This window comes from Oxyura jamaicensis, chromosome 10 (assembly GCF_011077185.1).
Source record: "Oxyura jamaicensis isolate SHBP4307 breed ruddy duck chromosome 10, BPBGC_Ojam_1.0, whole genome shotgun sequence".
NCBI classification, from domain to species: domain Eukaryota; kingdom Metazoa; phylum Chordata; class Aves; order Anseriformes; family Anatidae; genus Oxyura; species Oxyura jamaicensis.
In genome coordinates, this window is record NC_048902.1 from 15,202,296 (window position 1) to 15,223,685 (window position 21,390).

The following is a 21,390-nucleotide window of genomic DNA, read 5'->3' on the forward strand; positions in this document are numbered from 1 at the left end:
ATGGGGAAAGCATCTCTCACTAAAAACAACAGTAAGGAAAATATGATATAAATACTTTGATCAGATCTGGTAATGAGCTATTCTGGAAAACGGCAGCATTAGTTCATTGGCGGTCTATTCAGCTTGATAAGGAAAAACATGTTGATGTAATTGAATGACTGCAGTGAAAATCAGTGAATGATCGTTACCATATCGTATGGTGCAGGTGGTAAATGAATGTCTACAAAGAGAAGAGTGGAGACAGAGTTTGTACTTGGGAGAGCGGGGCCTCTGGAACTTTGATCCCAACAGGTCAGTTCAGCACTGCTGCAATTTATGTAAGACAACAAGGCTGAATATTATGAAAGCTGATTTATTTTATTTATTTATTTCTGAAAAGAGCTTGATTCTCCTCCTCTTAGCAGAAGTGCAACTTCACTGTGCTGTTTCAGAACTGCAGTTTTTCTCTGGTTTTAAGACAGGAAAGAATCAAGAATCTTCTGCTTGGGAAAAGACTAATGATATATATCCACATGGAGGAAGTTGTACAAGAAAGTTTGTTAATGTTATTTATTGTCTTAAGATGTTGTACTCTATTTTCCTTCAATGTGATGCACGCACACTATTAATAATAACAGCCCATGGCATTTAGGACAAAAATTCTAGGAAATAAATCTGCATTCAAAGCTATCTCTCAGCTTCCACATACTGGTCATAAATCATTGAAGAGACAGTTATGATTGATTTACAGGGAGATTTTTATATTACCATAGATATATATGTTGCCTTCTGTACAACTGTCCTTCATCCGTAATTATACAGCCAAACATATCCTCGGTAATTGATAGGATGTTTTCAGAAAAGGAGACTTTGAAAGCCAGAAAGGAAGCCCAGATACAGCTGCAAAGGTTGATACTGGATGATATTCACAAGTGGCTGTCATTACACATGTATCTTCTGTGCAGACCAGAAGAAGAAATTAGGGAGCTGGGGTTGGCAATGGGACATAATTCTCATCCTTGTGGTGACGGTAATAGTTGTGGTGGTTTTATGGTATCAAATGACACTAAATATCTCTGAAAACAATTTTTCAAGACCATTTGTTTCACTAGGTTAGGCCCTGTCAGTAAGTTTCTTAAGTGCATATGGTCTCCCCTGGGAAAATAAACAATTTTAGTGGGGGAATGAGTCCAAACTCTTGATGCCCCCTCTTACACGTAAGAAGCTGGGACCAGCTCCTTAATCTAGAAGGGAGGGAAATTTAAATGAGTAGTGAGAGATCAACTATCTTTTAATTCACTTGAACTAACCATGCCATTTTCTGCCATGCTTCCCCTCAGCGTTAGCAGAATGTCATTCTTTGCTTGCGGACAACTCTTCACACTCTGCAAGTGCAGGAGAGAGAAATTGTGGCTCTTTTTAAATGGAAAGTAACTGCTGAATGCTCACCTGCAGGTCACTCTACCTAAACAGCAAACATTCATGCTGGAGCTTTCAGGGCATTTTCTGTAACCCAATTATTCTTAAAATGTCAATGAAAAGTGGAGCAGGAAAATAGTTTTGATAAGAATCTGTCAGACTTTCCCCCTTCTTGTTGTTGCTCTTCATTTTGCTCCATTTTCTTCATGTTCATTAAATGCTCTAGAACTGGATTCAGATGGGGCTGTGTTTGAGAAGCATCAAGATAATAGGCTTGCAAATCTCCTTTAGCAAAACCCTCCTCTCTCATATCCTGCTTTTCTGCTGAGGGGTCGGTCACAGGAGATCTGTTCTATTATGGCATCCGAAACTGTGGGCTCCATTACTTACTGTAAAGCGATAGGAATTGGCCATTTTTTCCCCAGTTGGCCTTGCTTATTTAAAGGTCAAGTAGAGAAACTCTTTGCCTCCTTATTGAGGTGCTATCAAATGACTTGTTTTAATTCTTTGACCTTTCCTTGCATTGCCCTGTTTTTATATTGGAGGTCAGTGCAGTTCTCTTTATCTTCCACTGACTTATCTGAGTTCCAGCGAGGTCACAACTCCCGTCTCCTCTGCATTCCTCAGTCCTGCATTTTTATCATTACTTCAGAGAGATTAGACTCCTTCATAGCAAATGCTGTAAGGGTCCTTCATAAGAAGAATTTCCTGCAGCTAAGGCCTTAAAGACAAAAAAAAAAAAAAAAGCTGCAGCAGGACTACGAGGGTCCTTGGATGCCTACAGTTCCCCAAGAAGTCGCAGCACGGTCTGCAGCCTATTGTAGTGCCTTCAGTAAAGGTCATCTCGCACTTGGTTCTAGTATTTATGCCAGATGACCATTGCCTTAAATGCCACTTGGTATACTCTGACATTATTTATTACAACAGGGTGTTACAGACACTTCAGTCTCACGTGCTTTCACAGACTCGAAGGGATTCAGGGATTCTGCTACCTCTCAAAGTTGAAGCAATAAAGCACGGTGAGGACTAATCACCATTCTCCAGAATGAAATAAGAAAAAATATCTAACTCCTTTCTTGGGGTCTCTGCTTGCTTCCCTTACATTGTGTATGAACCTCTTGAGGACCAAAGGCTGTCAAGAATGCTGGAAGTCAACTACTACAAGCTCTTAGCAGAGTATGAGACACAAGAGAAACATTTATTTTTGGCAAAAATACTCACTATATTCTCATGTTGCTGCCAGTTTTCGAAGGCACGTCATTACTTATTAAGGTGAACCCAGAAGATTACTATTCAGCTCAGGGATATGTGACCAGTCAAAAAGATGGTGACTGACCTTATGGTGCCCGAATGTGTTGGTATAGCTAAGGTGACAAAAGGGTGTTCTTTTACATCAAGTTAGCTCAACTGAAATTACATAAGTATATAAGGTAACACCCAACAGCACTGCTAGCTGCTGCTAAGAAGAAACTGTTGAACTGAACTGGTATCATGCATCAGTTGATGGGGTGAGAGAATCCAGTTCTGGCCAAAAGAAAAAGGAAACGCTGGCCTATGGGAGCTGTTTTCCTTTGGAGAAGCTGGCGTGCAACAGCGCTGGCGTGCAACAGCACAACAGACACTGTCAATGCAACTCCTCCTCCTTCTGCCTGTACTGCTCCTACTTTGTGTTTGCTAATTGTCTTGGCTCTTTCATGGTGAGCAGAGGACACTTTTTAAAATTATCTGCTCTATATTTAGCTTAAAACTGTCCTATGAAGATCATACCTTAGCTTGACAGAACATCCCCCATGGTGGTATATGGCAGGTCTTTCACCTGCAGCTGCAACATGTGTTATAGACTCTACTACTAAAAACTCACTGCAAAAATCACACAAGAGAGTCACTTCCAAGAGGAAGATCCAGGCTAATCCAGCAAAGCCCTAAGACAGGTTGCTACCAGGTCAGAAAAATTGATAAAATCTATTCTGCAAACAGATACACCAGTAATTTCAATAAACTCAGGGACTAGTGCCATGAGACAGATTCACGCTGCACATAACATCCAGAGAACAAGATATGACTGTGCTGAGTAAAGGAAGCATGAATGGCAGATTGAAAGCATTCATGCAAAAGTTCAAGATCCACAGAGAATATCATCGTGGACAGTAAATAAAAGGCTCGACAGGAAGTCAAGCTGTGCACACAGGGTTAGATTTCAAGATGCTATTGAGTATCTCTGTAAATAATTTCTTTATTAGATAGCCAATGTGATTTACAAGTATTGGGTATTCAAATTGTTATCTAACAAGGAGTGTAAGGGAGCAGCTGTTTAGTGTCTGGTTAGAACCCTAGGTGCTGTCAAAGCACTTACAGCCCCCATGGTCCAAAATGCATTGAAAACTTGCATATAAACTTCTGCTGCATTTTGCTGTTACTTTTGAAGTAGAAAGTGGTTGTTGAAAGGGGGTGAAGGGGGGGGGGGGGGGGGGAAGGAAAAACAAAGTAAAAGGGCCACAATGTAATCCCAGGGATGAACTTTGGGCTGACACACTAAGACTGATGCTCAGAGCTGGGCAGAAGTGCCGTGTATCACTAGCAACTGTGACTGTGTGAGAGCTTGGTGTGACTTCCTACACAAAAGATGGCACCATCACTTCTTGTACCACCCCGCCACCTGGAAGACAAATTCTTACTGACTCCAGGGAACATTGCCTTCTGCTGCATCATCAGCCACGGATGAGTCTGGCCAAGAACACTTTCCGGAGTGTGACAGTGGCAGGAAAGCAGAACACTTGTAATAAGGTGTTCCTGCCATTGGGATCTTAGTTGTTTCATAAATACACAACAATTTGTAAAATACAAACAGATAACAACTCCCACCCCGATCCACCCTCCCCCCCCCCCCCCTTTTTTTTTTTTTTTGACTGACTAAATAGAATTGTCTCCTAGAGTGAGAGCTTTAAATTCTCATCCTTACAATAAAGGAATTAAATATTTTTCTTGTGTACCACCTTATAGTTTGGACAATCACTTCCTTATGAGATGCTGATTAACAGTCAGGAAAGTCGTAGTCTGTTGTCCAGTAATTTGCTTTTCAATTTCTGGTTCTGCAAATTAACTTTCCTACTAAATGAGGCGTCAGGCTGATGTCAATATTTGCAGGTACTCCACAATTATACTGTGCTTGCTAAATCACATTGCTTTAATTCAAAAGTCATTCTGATTCCCATTTAGACCATGATCCTGCTGGGTGCTTAGTTTCCCTGTAAAAGTGTTGCATGCCCTCAGGTCTCATGGAGTCAATGGCATTAGAGATTACTCAGCTCCCTTCAGATTTGAGTCTCATTTACTTGGGAAAACCGTAATTAGAGGTTAGGAGCCAGGTTTATGCAATGTAGATTGTAGACAAGTCATCCAACTCTTGCATTTATGAATTTATTTATTTTTTTTTACTGTTTCTATAGGAGGAGATTTCAAGGTGAACCAGCACCTCTCGTTAAAATAATGTCTTAATTTTCTGCAATTTTCAGTCTCACTAAGGTGTTCTCCAGCTTTTCATCATCTGGGGGAAGGAACAGCTATCTAATCAGCTTGTCTGAAGGAAATGCCTTTTTAATGAGTCCAAGTCTCCAGCAGGACTCAAAATAGCAAGGCAGTAAAGTCAGAAGTGTTTATAGAAAGAAACTGCATTAAAACTGCTGGCATTGTGGTATCTTGGAAATTATGACTGCTGATCCATCTACATGCCATACCAATCTCAATCCTCCCTTCTGCTGTACACATTTGGCTGATGTGCATACTCATACTCCCTTTCTACACTGGTAGATCATCAAAATCCTTTCCTGCCACCTCCCTCCCGTGCTAGCTGACCCACAAGATGTTGCACCAGAAAATTACAATTTCAAAGAAATACCAAGGAAAAGCCTCTTGGCTGGCATCTTGGGGTTTCTTATTTATTTATGTGTTGTTCCTTGCTCTTTGAACAGATCTGAAGTTATTCCTCATTTCCTTTACATCCAAGCGTTCACTCAGACAAATGCACGCAGTAGGACCAGGCAGGAATGCTGATACAGTGCTGAGGAGACGCAATTTATGCTACATGCAAATCCATTTTGGCAGCACATGATTTTTCTTTTCATCCAAATAGCTTAAAGCAAATGAAAATTGGCCTTACCATGGCTGCACAGTCCCAGAGAGAAACCCAGATGGGTGTAGTTTGAGAGTGATATCCAAGACAGCTGTGTCTGACTTTAGCTTCACTGGCATAATTTTGAATAAAGCAGAACACAAACCTCTCAGGAACGTTATTTTCCAGCACTATGACCTCCTAGCAGCCAGGTGGAAGCATCTACTCTGCCAGATGAAAAGGGCAGAACAAGCATCAAGCCAGCAGACTGCCACAGGCATGCCCCGAAGGTGGCTCTCAAGATGATATTCCTCTGTAGCTCTCACAATTATGCCAAATTAACAGTGATTTGCACCTAGCTTGGCACCCAGGACCACAGGGCAGGAGAGGAGCCCTAATATCGCACTGTACAAACACCTGTCATAAAACCATAGCTGCAGGGAAGGGTGAGGATTTAGACACTTGGGTGAGTATCAAACTCTAATAGCAGCTCCCAGTGTACAGCAGTGTCAAGGAGAGCAATGAAATAGTCACCCTGCTGAAAATGCTCAGAGCCCTGCAATGAGCAGCTTTGGCAAATAAATAGAAAATAAAATAATATTTAGGGTTGTAGCACTGCTTTTGTTTGAATTTTTAATATACATCACAGGACTGAGGTGTCTCCTATGAGACCATTAGCACCTCTCCTTGCTTTTCTGTGCTACGTCTTCAGCAAGAACAGGTACAACGTGTGCCCATTGCTGCTCCAGTGTGGTTGAACTGGATGAGGCACTCATTAGCTCCCTCGACTAATCTTAATTTCATTAAGATTAACCATAAATGGGGGCAGGGGAGGGGAGAAAAACAAAACAAGAGGAGGAAAAAAAAAAAAAAAAAAAGATGGTGATAGATCAAGAAAACTTAATCTGCTAAGGCTACCCAAAGGTGAAAGTTGACACAAAGCCACAGGTACTCAACATGGAGATGTCCAGCAGACAAGATACAGCAAGAATGTCTCAGGGGAGCCAACTCTGTTAAGGCTGTAGTGTTCAACCATATCTATGACAGCACATTGCCTCCCAGCTATTCAACTGTTTATGAAAATCTGACAGGATGACTGCAAGAAATTTAATTTAAATTATCATGAGGGGTGGGGAGGAGTTGTTTATGCTTGTTTTGGTCATGAAAATAGCTGAGAATTGTGTTGACAAAACTATTGAGCCCTAAGGAAAAGGGACTATTCTAGTTACAAAGTCCTTTCTGTGCTAATGATAATCCATGAACATTAGCATTCCACACATTAGTAATTAAAGCTGGGTCAATTTAGACCAGAAAAACTGTTTGGGTATAACAATAATTAACTATTAAATCCAAACAGTTCACTTGTCCATCCCTAAAGCACTTGACTGAGATCCCTCAGGAATGTGGTATGTTAAAAGTTCACAGGAGGCAAGCTTAGGTCTACTGAGGTACTTGGCCAGAGACACAAGACCTCCATTCTTTCTTCCAGCAGAGCAATACAGGAGGATTTTTTCTAAAGAAAATAAGTGGAAGTGTACAAAATAAGATTAAAAAAAAAAAATAAAAATCCAGGCATTCTGTCTCCTCTGGACAGCAGTTTAACTGATAATTGTATTCTGCTGCAATAAACTAACTAACCAGATGTTTCAGATAATTAGTATTAAAGATAGATTTTTATAGCAGCTGTTTTCTTTCTGACAGGCAAGCAGTATATCTGCTTCCTGGACAAACTCCTACAACAGGATGTCTAAGACGTGACCATGATGCGTGATGGCACTTGCATTTATATGTGTATATAGTTATATATTCAAGAGCTTTAAACCATCTAGCTTGAATAGTGGTAAGTGTGGTAGCATGTGTGGGAGCTCAGATGGGTCACCAGGTACACATTTGGCGTGTTACCTGTGTGTTTTCAGAGCTGTGCTGCCTTTAGCACATAACCTAGCATAGGTTGGCTCTGCCTCCAAAAGCTGACTAGAGAGACCAGCAAATTCCAAACCTTTATTTTTGCAGGGCATTGCAAGACTTGTCCTGCCATAATTCTAAATCTTCAAGTGTTTTAAAAGATGCTGTTCTATTTTCACCCATTAAGAAGTCCGTTAGATTATCTATCGTGTTTATAATGTGCTATAAAATCCATCTGCAGCAAAGCATCTGTCTAGCTACGTTAATTGAATTAGTCTCTAAATCTCTCTATCTAGAGACCCTTCTAGCCTTCTAACACCAGAATTTTTATAGCAGTGGTCCCTAAATAAACAGGAAGGAGACAAGCAATTTTCTTATCTAAAGAGAATTCATTAAAATGGCTTTTTTTCATTTTTCTTTGGGTGGAAGAACCAGTTTTTCTTGATGGAAAACAGCCACCTTATGAACTGGCAGAAACAAGTGAGGATGAGCCCAGTTTTCATGACCTCATGCAAAAACCTTGGCATTTGAGGCCTCAGGTAGCATTTGATACGTATCTTGTGAGATGCTCCATGTCTGAAAGTCCAATACGCATCCCATTAAAACCAAGACCACTCATCTACCAGTCTGTTCTCCTCACTAATCGTTTTGTGCTGTTACCTTGGGCCAGCAGTGTAGATGACCATTGCCCTGGGACAGACAGCTGTAGTGACACCCACGGGGAGCCAGAGGTGCTAGAGAACTTGCAGAGAGCTGAAGTTCAGCATGCGATTGAGATGTTGGCAGCTAATGAGCAAAGGGCAACAGCTGAGCATGCCAGGTCTCTAGTGTCTATCAGGCAATGGTCTGCAGTTCCGGGCTTGGGTAAAAGATCATCAGCTCATGCGGAGACTGCTTAACATTAATGTTTCAGCATCATATTTATATAAAGTACTCCTATAAAATAAGAGCAAAATAAAAAATCCCCCAAACAATGACAGCATTTTGGAAAAAGAAACTCAAAAGGGGTGCTGGGTGAAAAGCAAGTTCCTTTATAACATTAGTTCTTTTGATTTCCCAGTGTGACTGGTGATGATTAGCTTATGCTGTGAGAAATTGGGATGTTCTTAACTTCCATTTTCACAGGCCTCTTCCTGAGTGTTTAGGAGTTTTGAAGACTAAATCATCCTTGAAAATGAAATTCAGGATTTAAATCATGTTGTTACTTTTGAAAAATGTAATCTGTGTTTCCACAGAAAGCTGTTCTTCTGAAAGACCGCTGGCGTACCACTACTAAGTGGTTCAATACCACCTAGCTGGGAGTTGAATAACACAAAAATATATGGCAGCAGCCCCCCACGTACAGCCAGAAATGAACTGGAAATGTGTGCTTGAAGAGCAAAGCAGATCAGGTTTTGCTGTTATGCCAAGAAGGAATACGATCTGTAATAGCAGAAGTGATGATTAGTGGCTTTTAAAAGAAGCTGTCTCTTGAAATTAGAACTCAAGGTGGGGGGTGACAACAAAAGCCATTATCAGAGTGACACAGCTGTGGCCATGAAGCACAGGCCTCAGATCAAAAGCTTGTCCACATAGAAGTGGTGCTGCAACACAGGACATCCACTCAACTCTGTTGGCGAGGCCCTTCCTTGAGAATAGGGTGAAGGGCCTAGCGAGCAAGATGCATGAGATATGGCTGAAGTCACTTGGTTTCTTCAGCCCAGAGAAGACTGAGGGTAGGCCTCATGGCGGCCTGCAGCTTCTTCATGAAGGGGAAGCACTGATCTCTTCTCTCTGGTGATCGTGATAGGACCCAAGAGAATGGTATAGAGCTATGACAGAAGAAGAGTCAGGCTAGGTGTTAGGAAAAGTTTCTTCACCAAACGGGTGGTTGGGCTCTGAACAGGCTCCCCAGAGAAGCAGTCACGGCACTGAGCCTACTGGAGTTCAAGACGTATTTGGGAAACACTCTGAGACACACAGTCTGATTTTTGGGTGGTCCTGTGCGGAGCAAGAAGTTCCCGAGGGCTTCCAAAAAAATGCCCAAATGTTGAGGTTGGTGACGTGGTTTAACAGTGGACTTGGTAGTGCTAGTCTAAAGGTTAGACTAGATGATCTTGGAGGTCTTATCCAACCTAAATGATTCTATCCTCAAGGGTCCCTTCTAAATCGGGATATTCTATGAATCTACTGCTATTTATTTTTTCCAACATATTATATTTATAGTGCCTCCCTCCACCCATTAGCAGAACACGAAATTAGGACTTCCAAGCCGGGGCAGCCAGGAGGAAGACGAGGGCCGGGCCTCTCGGAGGGCACCTCGCCCTCACCCCGTGTCTGAAACTTCCAGCCCGGGTCTGGAGGAGCCTTCCGGGCTGCCCGCACCCGCAGCCCGGCCCCAAACCGCCGTCGCCACCGGGGCCGCGCTGGGGCACTGCGGGGGAGGCCGGCGGGAGGCGGAGCGGCCCCGTCCCGGCGCTGGGCTCCGCGGAGCCGCCGCCAAGCTCCGTGGAGCCTCCGCCAGCCCCGTGCTTCTTTCCTCCGCCCCTCGGCGGCGGGGGCGCGGATCCGGCGGAGAGAGGGAGCGCGGCAGGGCGAGGGGAGGAGAGAAGCGAGGAGGAGGAGGAGGAGGAGGCGGCGAGCTGGCCATGGCAGCAGCCCGCGGGCGGAGAGGCAGCCGCCGCGGGCTGCTGCTGCTGCTGTGAGCGGCACCCCGAGGAGGAGGAGGAGAAGGAGGAAGGCTCGGAGCAGCCTCGGGGCCCGCCATCCCGCGGCGGCGGCGGCGGTGCCCGGGAGGATGCCGGGGAAGCGGGGCTCGGCGGGCGGCGGCGGCGGAGGTGGAGGCGGCGGCAGCGAGCTCCCGGGGGCCGGGGCGCCGCGGCAGCGGAGGCGGCGGAGGAAGGTGTCCTGCTTCTCCAGCATCCAGCTCTTCCTTGTGTCCGAGTGCGCCCTGATGCTGGCCCAGGGCACCGTCGGAGCCTACCTGGTGAGTGCCGGCTCCCCCCCTGCGGGGAAGTTGCCGTGAGCCCGGGGCAGCTCCCCCCGGGAAGGGGGGCAGCGCACCCAGGCGCGTTTTTCCAGCAGCCTATATATTTTTTTTTTTTTTTTTCTCCCCGGCTTAAATGACTCAGCACTGCCGAGGGGTTCCCCGCCTGCCGCCCCTCTCGGTGTGCGGCTGGAACTTGTGCTGCTCGCCGCCCCCCGGAGCCCGGCGCGGTGCTGTGCCTGCCGCCTGCCCTCCGGGCTGCCCGGTGCCTCGGCTCCACGGCAGCCCGCTCGGGTTGTGCTCGGTAAATACCAGGGAAATCTGCTGGGGGCATCTACCTCCTGCCTCCTGTGCTACTCGTTTTCCCCCTACTCGCTCTCTTTGCCCTCTCCGAGGGGTACAGCAGCGCTAAGTGCAGCAGCCCCGTAAGTCTCCGCTGCTCGGCGTTGGGTAAAGAGCACTCAGAATAAGTCCTCGCGCTGAATCCTAAGTCCTTGCACTGAATCCGTGCGTTGGGATCTGGTGTCAGAACTGTAGTAGAAGAGTTGGAAAGATGTCCGTAAGGCTGGGCTCGTGCCTCCGAGTATACGCAGAGGGAGACAGCCTGTGAAAACCAAGTGGTGCTCTTCCAGCAGATGCGAGCGTATAGTTGATTTAAATTTCTCAAAATAGCTTGCTGGATTCGAGAGTTAGAGTTTCCATGGAAAAGAAATGTATTTGTAATCTGTAAGGCTTTTTGAGGCCACATACGTAATGTGTTACACAGTAAGTGTAAGAGCTCCACGTTCTGTACTTGGGCTCAGTATTTAGCGCTGCCGCTCTGGCACTCAACTAATTATGTAAATTTGTACTGGATGTGATCTGTAATTTTTTCAAGGTATGTGGCTAAAATTAATGTGGTTAATATTCTCAATTAATATGCAATGGAAAATTGCAGTCACCTTCATATAATAAAGCATGCCAGTTGAGTTTGGAACACGTTTGTAATTCCAAAGGAAACTACGTTGCTTCTACTGAGATAAATTCAGTAAGTCTGTCAGCCTGTGTGGATAGAGGCGGGTATCACTTAAATTTTAGGAGATGTGTCTCTTTTAGGTGAGTAATGCCTTAGTAAGTAAATATATTATTTCCAATGAGCTACTTGCAAAATGAGCTGTCAGGAAGAAGTGTGTGATAATTCTCCATTAAAGTAATGGCCAAGATGCCACTCGGTGGGCACCAGTATGCTGGCAACGTATAGATCTGCTGGAGGACTGTATATTGGCACACTTGGCTACAGTGTCCAAACACCTGCCACACAGGATGGGCAGAACAGTCCTGAGCGTAGCAGTTCCCTCAAACCCCTTTGTACTGCTCTCTCTTTACCAGCCTAGTGTTTCTTGTCCCATTTTTCCCAACTCTTGCAGCATGCTCTGCACTGAAGTGCACTTGCTGCCTCTTGCTCCTTTGGAGCATTTCTTGTACCCCAGCTGTACCACCTGGAAAATGTGCTGCCATCGCAGTTCCTGGAGCCTTAGCTCCTTCCTCCGAGGATTTAACACAGCTACAGAGCTGCTTTCCCTGCCCTGTGCTGCTCTCAGGGTGCCTGGTGGGAGTGCACTGTATCCTCCCCAGCCTGACATCATGCCCGATGGCCAGCCAGATCCACAGACAGTAACAGCCAACTGCTCCGTAGGGAGGAAAAAAAACTCCAAACAATCCACAGCATGCATAAGCAGTGGCCCAGCTGCACTGTGCAAGTGTTTCTCTGTTCCCTGTATAATTTATCACCCGTCATTGCAAATACCACGCAGTTCTCAATACAGTGATCGGATGCAAATGTGGAATTGTCTTTGGAGGGTGAATCCATGCGAGTGCTGTGCTTACAGGTGTCGAGGGGGAGCAAATGCAGGAGCTGAAAAAAGCTTGGTGGAAAGTATTTGGAACCTAATGGTTTTTGCAGACCAAGCGTCCTGTGGGGCCAGGTGCTGTTCTCAGGTGCTGTCTTGGGAGCGAATTCAGTGGAGGCACTGCGGAGTTGCCCAGGTGTGGCTGCGAGTGAATATTAATTCACTCAGGCTCCTGGTGTAGGTAAGGGCTGTTGGGCTCAGCAGCCGAGTGCTGGGCTGCTCCCTGAGGGACAAATTAGCAGGCGAGACAAACGGGTGAACAAACAGAAAGAGAGACAAATAGGGAGATGCTGTGGGGGCAGTCACGGTGTGTTGTTCTGGGCAGTTGAATAAACTACTAATTTTAGCTTGTCAGCAGTGACCGAGTGCTGTGTTCGTACTTCTGCTTTGCTTGGCCACATGTACGACTTTCCCTAGTTATTTGCAACTCAGGAAGAGAAACCTTTCTGCCTTTTTTTTTTTTATTATTGCCATATATGGCGACAAGTTTAATTCCTCGGTTTTCTCTGCCTGGCTCTGCAGAGAGATGATGAGGGCAGAAACTGAGCTTGGTAAGGAAACGAGGCAGGGGCATGGCTTGTTAGGAATGATTGAAGAGCTCAGTTTTGGGCTTGGCTTTCATGTCAGTAAATTTAGAAGTGGTTGTTCTTATTTCTTAATCTTTTTAGAGATGTAACAACTTCTTTTTCCCATGTTCTCTGTACAATAAACTAACAGTGCCAGCCTGAATGTATGTACAAAGAATACATTCATTCATTATGTCATTTTGAAGCAAAGATCATTCACTTTTATTTGTTCATAAAACATTGTGCTTGCCAACAGGGCTTTATAAATAATAAATGCTGATAAAAATCTATAAAGTCCAATTCTTTTCCCAGAGAACTCAGCAATGAAAATACCCTGGGATGCCAAAAGTGGACGCCTATGTTTAATTAGTGTGGTGTCTCTGAGGTTCTTTATGTGAAGTTTTAGGGAGTGTTTGATCAATGCCACGTTCCAGAATAGTTGTCAATTATCGGGCTTGCTGCCTGCAAACTGCACGTGTTCCAGAATGACTCTGTGCCATATCCTGCATAGCTTATGCAAATGCAAGCCTGTGCCGCTGCCTTAATTTCTGGGGTTGTTGAATACACCCTATTATTTGCATATTCTTGTAAGGTTTTGTGTATGCGTTTATTTGGCTTCATCTAATTACTCCTGCGTGCTTTTGGAAACTTGAATTTCCCAGCAACTGCAGTGGCGCTGGGGAAGATGCTGCCGGTCGTCTGCAGGCATTCCTGCTGCAGAAGTTACTCGGGGTTTTAGCAGCAACTTTTAAAAGCTCAGATGCTCTCCCCGGGGTTGCTCTTTGGGAGCTGAGCTCTGTGGATGAGAGAGCTGAGCGTTACCTGGTGCAGCCAGGACCGCCACAGAAGGATGGGAACCTCTGTTTCCAGCCAGAGCCTTGTGCCTTTCGGGCAACTGCAGCAGTGTGATCAGTCATGCTGATGAGGATTTTGATAAGGCTGATTCACATACCTTGGCAACAGCTCCTTCCCCATCCCCTCCCCACCCCGAATTCCTACAAGCACTATATTTCGCTATATTTTAACTAGTAATAGCGCGCCGAGTGCTCCTGATGGTTTATCGCCGAGGCATTTCATCACCCTGCCAGTCACATCTTTTGCCTAGCCAGTGGTGAAATCATTGCTTTAGCAGAAGGCGAAGAGCTGTCGCTCTGACAGCCACAGTTTGTGGAGCGGGAGCACAATTTAATTTTCTCTCCCTAGCCTTTAGCCTCGGATCACTCCCGTTCAAACTGACCTAGTTGCAAGCACCCAACATCTGCCAAAGTCACGGGCTTCTTTAGATAAAGGGCACGCATATGGGAAGCACGTTGAGAAGCAGTTATTTGGTGTGCTCTGGGTAGCTGTTTTTACAGAGCTCCACTGAGATGTGTCTGTTTGCTGCAGCTTTGAATGCAGCTATTCATGTGCTTTACCAAGTGATAGAGGATGACTGGCCTGAGCATGAGATGGAAAGGAAAATAATTGGTCCCTCCTAAGGAGGGTGCCTTGGTGTTTGTGTGGGAATGAATGCCAAATTGTTTCTTGTTTTCCTGAATGAAAACTTTCAAGCCACACTTAACTTCCCGCTATAGATGTCTGCGCAGCGGTGTTTGGCTGCAGCCTGCAAAACCCCTCTTAACGTATCTGCAGTAAAAATAGTAGCGTGTAAGTCCCGTTGAGATAGTGTACACTTATATGGCATCTGGGACAGGCTCCTTCAGTTGGTCTTTATTGCTACTGGGGTTTGGGATGGTAATGCAGAATTTAAAATACCAAAAACAGGAAAAATAAATACTAGAGATAAATACAGAAGTCGATCATCAAAGGGTTCCTGCTGGAGCAAACACAAGTAGGGTCCTGTGAGATGGACACCAGGGAGCTGAGTGGTTAAGAGCAGAATTTGGATTTGAGATTTTTAAGGGATTTTGGTGTATAATTCCTCCTCTCCTTTTAAATGTTCTAAACACATTACTGTTTTCCTGTTGAAAAAAAAAATGGGGTGTAGTGACTTGGTCAAACTCATTTTGAAGTCGGTGGAGAGGTCTATGTGGAGGATGTCACTAAAGGCAGTTTTACAGGAGCACTGCAGTGCCTCATGGTGTCCTCTTGTGCATGGTGCTGTACAACCATCCCCAAAGAACAGGTTTGCTCCTGAGCATTTGAAGTCTGAATAGACTGGGTGGGAGAAAGGTGGGGAAAAAGAGGCAAAGGTTAAGCGAGTGATTCTGTGGCTGAAGCTATTTGCAAAGCTTCTGCCTAGGTAGCAGCAGCAGTGCCTTAGACATAGCAGAGTCTGGCACAGCAAGGAATTCCAGCTTCAGGTGCTTCGCTCAAGTGACTGAACTGCAAGAGCATTTTTCCCATTGAATTTATTGTTTTTATTCAAGTATTTATTTTCCTAGAATAAGAATCTGCTTTAAAATATTGCTGTACTTCTTTATTCTTTCCATCCTCAGCAGTGCCGAGTAATAAATTAGCTGTAATGCTCATAATTTATTTGTCGCTGGGGCATTTAAGGGGGAAAAACATGGAGAGAAAATAAATGTTTTAGCGGGGATGAAGATTGCCAAGCATTGGCTGGTTATTGCTTACAGTTCATTTTTTCTTAATATATCTTCACTGGCTATGTTATTTCTGGAAAGTTGTTTCTAGTATGCCTTTCCCATTAGAGAATATTGTCTGTTTTGCAGCTGAGTTGCACAGAAAGTTATTCTGAACTAGCTCTTTTCAGTACACTCATACGTCTCTCAGAAGCCTTTTGATGTTTTCAGGGTCTCTAACTGGGGATCAGAGGGGAAACCTGATCCAGTGCTGGGTTCTGATGCCTGCAGGCTCCTGTGTGGTTTGGGTCAGGAGTGCAGCGTTGACATATTAACGTTCAAACTTTATATAAATGAATAGAAACAAATTCTGGCCCATACCTAGGTTGGAGTTTGGGTACCTGGAAGGCTTATGAGTAACTGGCATTTATGCTTTGGTTTAAAGCTTTCTTTCAACTACTACTAATAGATGAAATAGGGATGGCTAGGTGTTTATCTCCTACAGTGTATGCTCTGTACCACTTGCAGAGTAAATCTGAACTTAAAATCCGATGGCTTCTTGATTAAATGCATTTAAAGGCAAAACACATTTGACATGCACCAGTGCGAACTGATTGGTTTTAACACTTAAATTTTTTATTATTTTTAGCAGAAGGTTTGGCAGCTCCTCCTTTTATCCTGTAAGTGCCGAGTGATACTTGTAAGCCCTGAAAGAAAGAGTAGCCTGTTAGAAATGTTATGATCCACCATAAAAAAAAAAAAAAAAAAAAAAAAAAAGTCTAATTTCTTTTGGCTACCCTTAGCTTCCTAAATCTCTTTGGCAATTGCTGTGTGCCTATGTGACAAGTAGGTCTGTGAGTTTTAATGTCCTGCAGTATTAATGCAGCTGAGGTTTAAAGGGATCTTGAATTAGATGAGAGCATACATTGGTTTGAAGGTCTGGATTTGTCTTGCTCAGTAACTTTATGCAGCATGAGCCTTTAAATGGTAGTGTAGTACCTGTCCCATAAAGGGGTCAGCTGAGCTTTGACCTGTCTTCTTCTCTGCAAGGCAAGCAGATATTGCTTGTTTTCTAGAAAAGGGTGGTTTTCAGGTTATGTGGACTTTCTTTTCCCTTTCAAGATATTGTAAAAGTTGAAAAGCCAGTTTTTGTTCTGCTACAGCAGCATAAATGTATTGCTTCAAAAAAGTTATTTTACAATTTATCAAGAAGAATTTGTCCTGTGTATAATAATCTAAGATGTTCCTTTATTTTTGTACTCCTTCGTCTCTAGCTGTTCCTTCACAGTAGCAAGATTAAACAAAGGAATACTGTTTAATAGGCGAGGTTGCAGCTCGGATGAATTGCAGTAGCTTGACCTTCTGATCAACACCAGATGAATCTGCAAAGTGTTATATTTTAACCACGATTCAAGGAAGTTTAAACAAACACATGATAATACATTGTGTAGCACCCCCTGTAAGTGCTCCAGTGAAGTCAAAAATAATCATTTTTTCCTGTTGCATAGAAAATTGGTTGATTTACAAGGTTTCATTATAACTGCAGCAAAACCAGGACTGGAACCCCAAGAGTCCTATCTCCAGGTCGCCTTGTTGCAACCATGAGACTCTATGTCTCTTTGTAGATAAGTACTACAATGCAAAGAGTATTGCGTACTCCATGGTGTAGAGATTTCACGCTGCCACTCTTCATACAGCATCAGTACGATGAACAGTGATAGCAAACTGTTGGTGGAGTTGATGGAGCGTCTGGTGCTTCTTCCTGCTGGTGCCTGGAGGACTCTGCCCATGGTAGGGGAAGCTTTTTGTAAATACTTAAATAGATGAGTCCTGCATCCAAGATGTTTCCATTTGAGTAGATGGATAAAAGCATGGGGAAAATGAAGCATCCCTTTTCTCCAGGTTTTAAGTGGGGATGCAGTTGTTGTATTCATATAGACCTACAATGCAGATATGGCTAGAACTGCCCCTCCTCACCTAGCAAATCTAGGGAAGACCTCAGAACTAAAATCAGATTTCTTAAGCTCTCCAGTTAACAACTTTCCCTTTTCCAGCCTTATTCTGGATGTGATATCCTTCTGCATTTTGATCCCTAGATGTTTCTTGCTGAACTAAGGGAGATAGGCCCCCTCTTTTTGTTGTTACACGGTGCCTGATGTATTGAAGTTGCAAATCAGTGACACGGGCTCATATTGTGGCAGTGTCTGAAAGCACTTGATAATTTTAGATGACTGCTTGCAGCATAAGAGCAAAATCTTTATTCCAGGTCTGTTGGAATATTTACTTTATTTTTCTGTGATCCAAGAAGGAGAAAAGCAATTTGCTTTGGTTTGATTTTTGTTTTTCCTTCTGTTGCCTCTCTATCATAGTATCCTTTCTCCTTGCCAACGAGACAGCTGATTTCCCCACTATATTTGAACATCTTTATCTTTTTGGTGTCTGCAGCGATCTCGTGGACGATTTCTGTGTGCTTGCAGGCCCAATGAATTTTAGATGTGTGGCTGTGAGGGCAGGTGTGGGAACAGGGAAGTTGTTTTTCCATGCTCCTTAATGATGTGTTTTTCTGGGCAAGGATTGCTGGAGTTCTCTTATTTTTAATATTTAAATGTACTTTTAAAACACTTACCGTGCTGTTCATCTGTATAATTCATAATGCCTTAGTTTACTAAAACTGGAAAAGGACTTAAAATTCAGTGTTACGGTGATCCATAAAATGACAGTGAAGTGTTTGAAAGAACCTGGGTAATTCAGTTGTATTGAGGTCTTCGTGACTCATCAGCATTATGGTTTCTGAAGCGACTATGTCAGATTTGCTTTCAAGTTTTTTGGTGCTTTGATGTTTGCGTCTGAATCTAACATTTTTATTTTCTATTTTTTTTCTCCGTATAAAAAGGCAACTAAAAACTCTACCACAAAGAAACTGAAAGCGTGGCTGTTTAGGAAGAGTCCTGTGGTGTGGGTGTGGAAGAGTATGGGAATACTTGAGTAGATGTCATTTTTAGAAACTTATAGTGGTATACTTTCTTTTCCAACTAGAAGTTAGTTTTTTTGGCAGAATTGAGATTGGCATTGTTCATCCTAGATTCAAATGCAGGACAGACAGAACAGTAAGAAAAACTGCACTTTGTCTAGGTCTGCGTGCTCTGCAGCAGCAATGGGGATGTTCCCTATGTCAAGACAGAGATCTGAGTTGTCTATAGATGCAGATTTGTTTCATTCCTTTAATTCTCCAAAGTGATAATAAGGAGTGAGGAAAAAAAACATAACTACATAGAATTGCAGCCAGTTGTGTTGAACAACAAATGTTATTTTTCTCTGGTAGAGTTTCAACAGGAAGAGCTGCAAAACGGTTGTTTGGGGGGAGGGGTTGTTTCTTATTTCTGAAAACGAGGATGTGAAATAGCTGCTACCTCTTTCTACTTCTCTCCTTGGCTTTGTGCAAACGTAGGTTGGCACAACATTAGAAGTAGAGCAGAGAATTATTTGGAAGCATAAGGATGTTGGAGTGCAGGCTAAACCTCGTGCTTTGTTTGGCCTGAAGAAAATCTGAGAGGCCACAGGAGAATTGGCATGTACCTCACTTGGTGAGTCCCCCACACCTCTGAATAATACCAGACCTGTATGTAGACATAAAGGTCTATACTCAGAAATGTTGAGGGCAGCATTGGAAGCTTCCAAAAGATAAGTTACAAATACTGTCTCAAAGAAAATGACGTTGAAAAATATGAAGGAGGAATGCCCCAGTAGTATCCTGCTGCTTGTTGTGCCATGCTAATGACTTTCATCTGCTGGAAACATTCTTGCTTCTCGTCCTGACACGGTTGGCAGTCTTGCATGATGTATAGAGATGCCAAATTAGGGGTAGATCCTTTCTTTCCCCCTAATTGGGAAACTACAGAAAAATTGCAGTACGTAACAGGGTCTTGATTTTTAAAGAGAAAAACTCAAGTGAGGTTTTCCAGTTTTCCAGTCCTAAGGTTTGCTTCTCATGGTTTCTCTAAAATGCAGGAAGAGCTGTATTTGCTGCAGTTTAGTAAAACTATTTTCTCCAAGTTGCTCCTTAAGGCTTTACTTTTTCTGTTGAAGAGTATTCACTATGTGGTGGTCTGACCATAGATTGCAGTAGCCAGATGTGCTCTCATTGCCCTGCTCAACAGGACAAGGGAGAAAATGAGATGAAAGAGCTCGTGGGTCAAGAAAGTAACAGGGAGATCACTGACCAATTGTTGTCACAGCCGAAACAGACTGGACTTCGGGGAAAATCAATGTGTTGCCCAGTAGATATGGATGTTGAGAAATGAAGGCAAAAATTAAGAAAACAGGTTTTCCTCTCACATTTTTTTTTCCTCACTCTTCCATGTGGCATTTTGCCCTTTCTTATTTAAAACTTTTGTAAGTTTTCCTCAGAGTTGCTGCTGCCTCGGTGGTGGCCATGGTGGGACCCTTACAGAAGCGGGCCTGGGGCAGCCCAGCCTCTCCTCACAGCAGCCACAGCTGCCTGCACCTCACTGGGGACACCCGATGTGGGTTTGTGCTGTCTCTCCAAAGGCAGTGGGACCCTTACCACCTCCTATCTGGCCACACTGGGTCTGGAGAGCCCTGAAACGGAGGCAAGGGGCATGTCCCCTCAATCCCCAGAAGGATGCACCTTGTTGGGTACTGAGAGAGCGTCCACCCTCATGTGGGAGCTAAAGTAAAATTTGCATTGTGTGTCAGTGCTGGCATGCTCTTTGCAGAAATGTTGGCTGGCGTTGGGTAAATTAATTCCCCTGGCAGCCCTTGGTGGCCAGTCACAGGCTGTTAGGGTGGGCTGGTGAGCAGCAGCCTGGTTCAGGCCATGGAGAGATGAGTGGCCTGTGGAGGGTGCGACTAAAACAGTTTCTTTCTCTCCTGCTGGCATGGTCTGTAAAATTTGATAATTGTGGGAATGAGCCTCACCAATTGCCACAGTTTGTGATGCGCAGAGAAAGCATCGAGCATGTAGGCCCTTTATGAGAAACAGTGGGCAGCATTTGTTAGGGCTTACCAGCAAAAGAAAACTGTGTTTTTGTTTTTGTCTTGCTCAACGTACAGGGCTGAGAGCAGTTAATTACAATGGGCCTTTCAGCCTCTGCATGAGATGCACACTTTGTTTCCTGCTGCCTTTTGCTCGTTATAATGCAGGTCCTTATGTCTGAAGTCAGCGCAGCTGCTGGCCGAGGGACAGGAGCTCTCGCTGAAGGGATGCCTTGTCTGGGGGTGCCTGTTTGTGAAGGGCGGTGGCGTTAAGTTGATGTTATCATCTGGTTTGGGTTATCCTGTGATCGGTCAGGCCCATCTGAGGTGCTCAGCACCATAAACACCCACTGAGCTCAGCTGGGTTTCTGCCGGCTCTTGCTGTGTTGTCTTCTTTACCTCTTGTGCAGAGGGGTGGTTTGCCCCCACACTTGTGTTTCTGTCATTGAAAGGTGGCATCAAAAAATGTATGGCTAGCTTGAGCCCTGGGGCTGCAGTGCTAGTCTAGGTTGGATTTTTTGTTTCTGCTCTTGCTTAATCTGTCATAATTAGTAATATTAAAAAGAAAAGTGTATCGAGGGAGCTGGCTTGGGGCCACCAAAATGTTTGAATCCCATAGTCCTTGGGATTCACTCCTACCAACTTGAAATATCTTCAGAGCAAAGGCTGAAAAGGCAAGATTTCAAGCATTCCATGGACCTAGATAAACTGTTTGCTTCCAAGAGCTTATCTGCTCTGTTGAGGCAACTTCTGCATTAGCAAACGTTTCTGTGAATGAATGGATTTCAAAAACAGCTTGGGAATTATTCGATGGCTATTGAAGTCAAGCCACGCTAGCAATCCATGTGCTAGAGGCACAGCTTTGTGGGTTTGCTGCTTACAGTTTGCTGCATTGTTTGGCATGACTGTACAAGCTTTCTCAAATGCTGGCCCTCTACAGAAGTCCAGTGTTTTCTGTGAATTAGGATGCATCAAGGCTGTTGTATTGCTCTTGCTCCTAATCACAGTGCTAGCTCCTACTAAGAAGGCAGAAGTTTCAGAT

General features: G+C 44.1%; 1 protein-coding gene and 1 long non-coding RNA gene across 5 annotated transcripts in view; both read left to right on the forward strand.

Annotated features, from left to right (window-relative positions):
• The window catches only part of LOC118172434, a 54,383-nt gene extending 53,547 nt beyond the window's left edge, over nucleotides 1–836 (forward strand). For 3 of the 4 annotated variants that reach the window (XR_004753700.1, XR_004753697.1, XR_004753699.1), the window contains one exon: nucleotides 206–836. This is a non-coding gene — a long non-coding RNA (uncharacterized LOC118172434). The remainder of the gene's footprint in view (nucleotides 1–205) is intronic. The other variant, XR_004753698.1, reaches the window with a different exon arrangement.
• Nucleotides 837–10,187: 9,351 nt separating this feature from the next.
• SLCO3A1 (solute carrier organic anion transporter family member 3A1) overlaps nucleotides 10,188–21,390 on the forward strand; it is a 122,974-nt gene continuing 111,771 nt past the window's right edge. Inside the window, exon 1 of the mRNA XM_035335763.1 lies at nucleotides 10,188–10,376. Within this exon, the coding sequence (XP_035191654.1) occupies nucleotides 10,188–10,376 (189 nt within the window). The remainder of the gene's footprint in view (nucleotides 10,377–21,390) is intronic.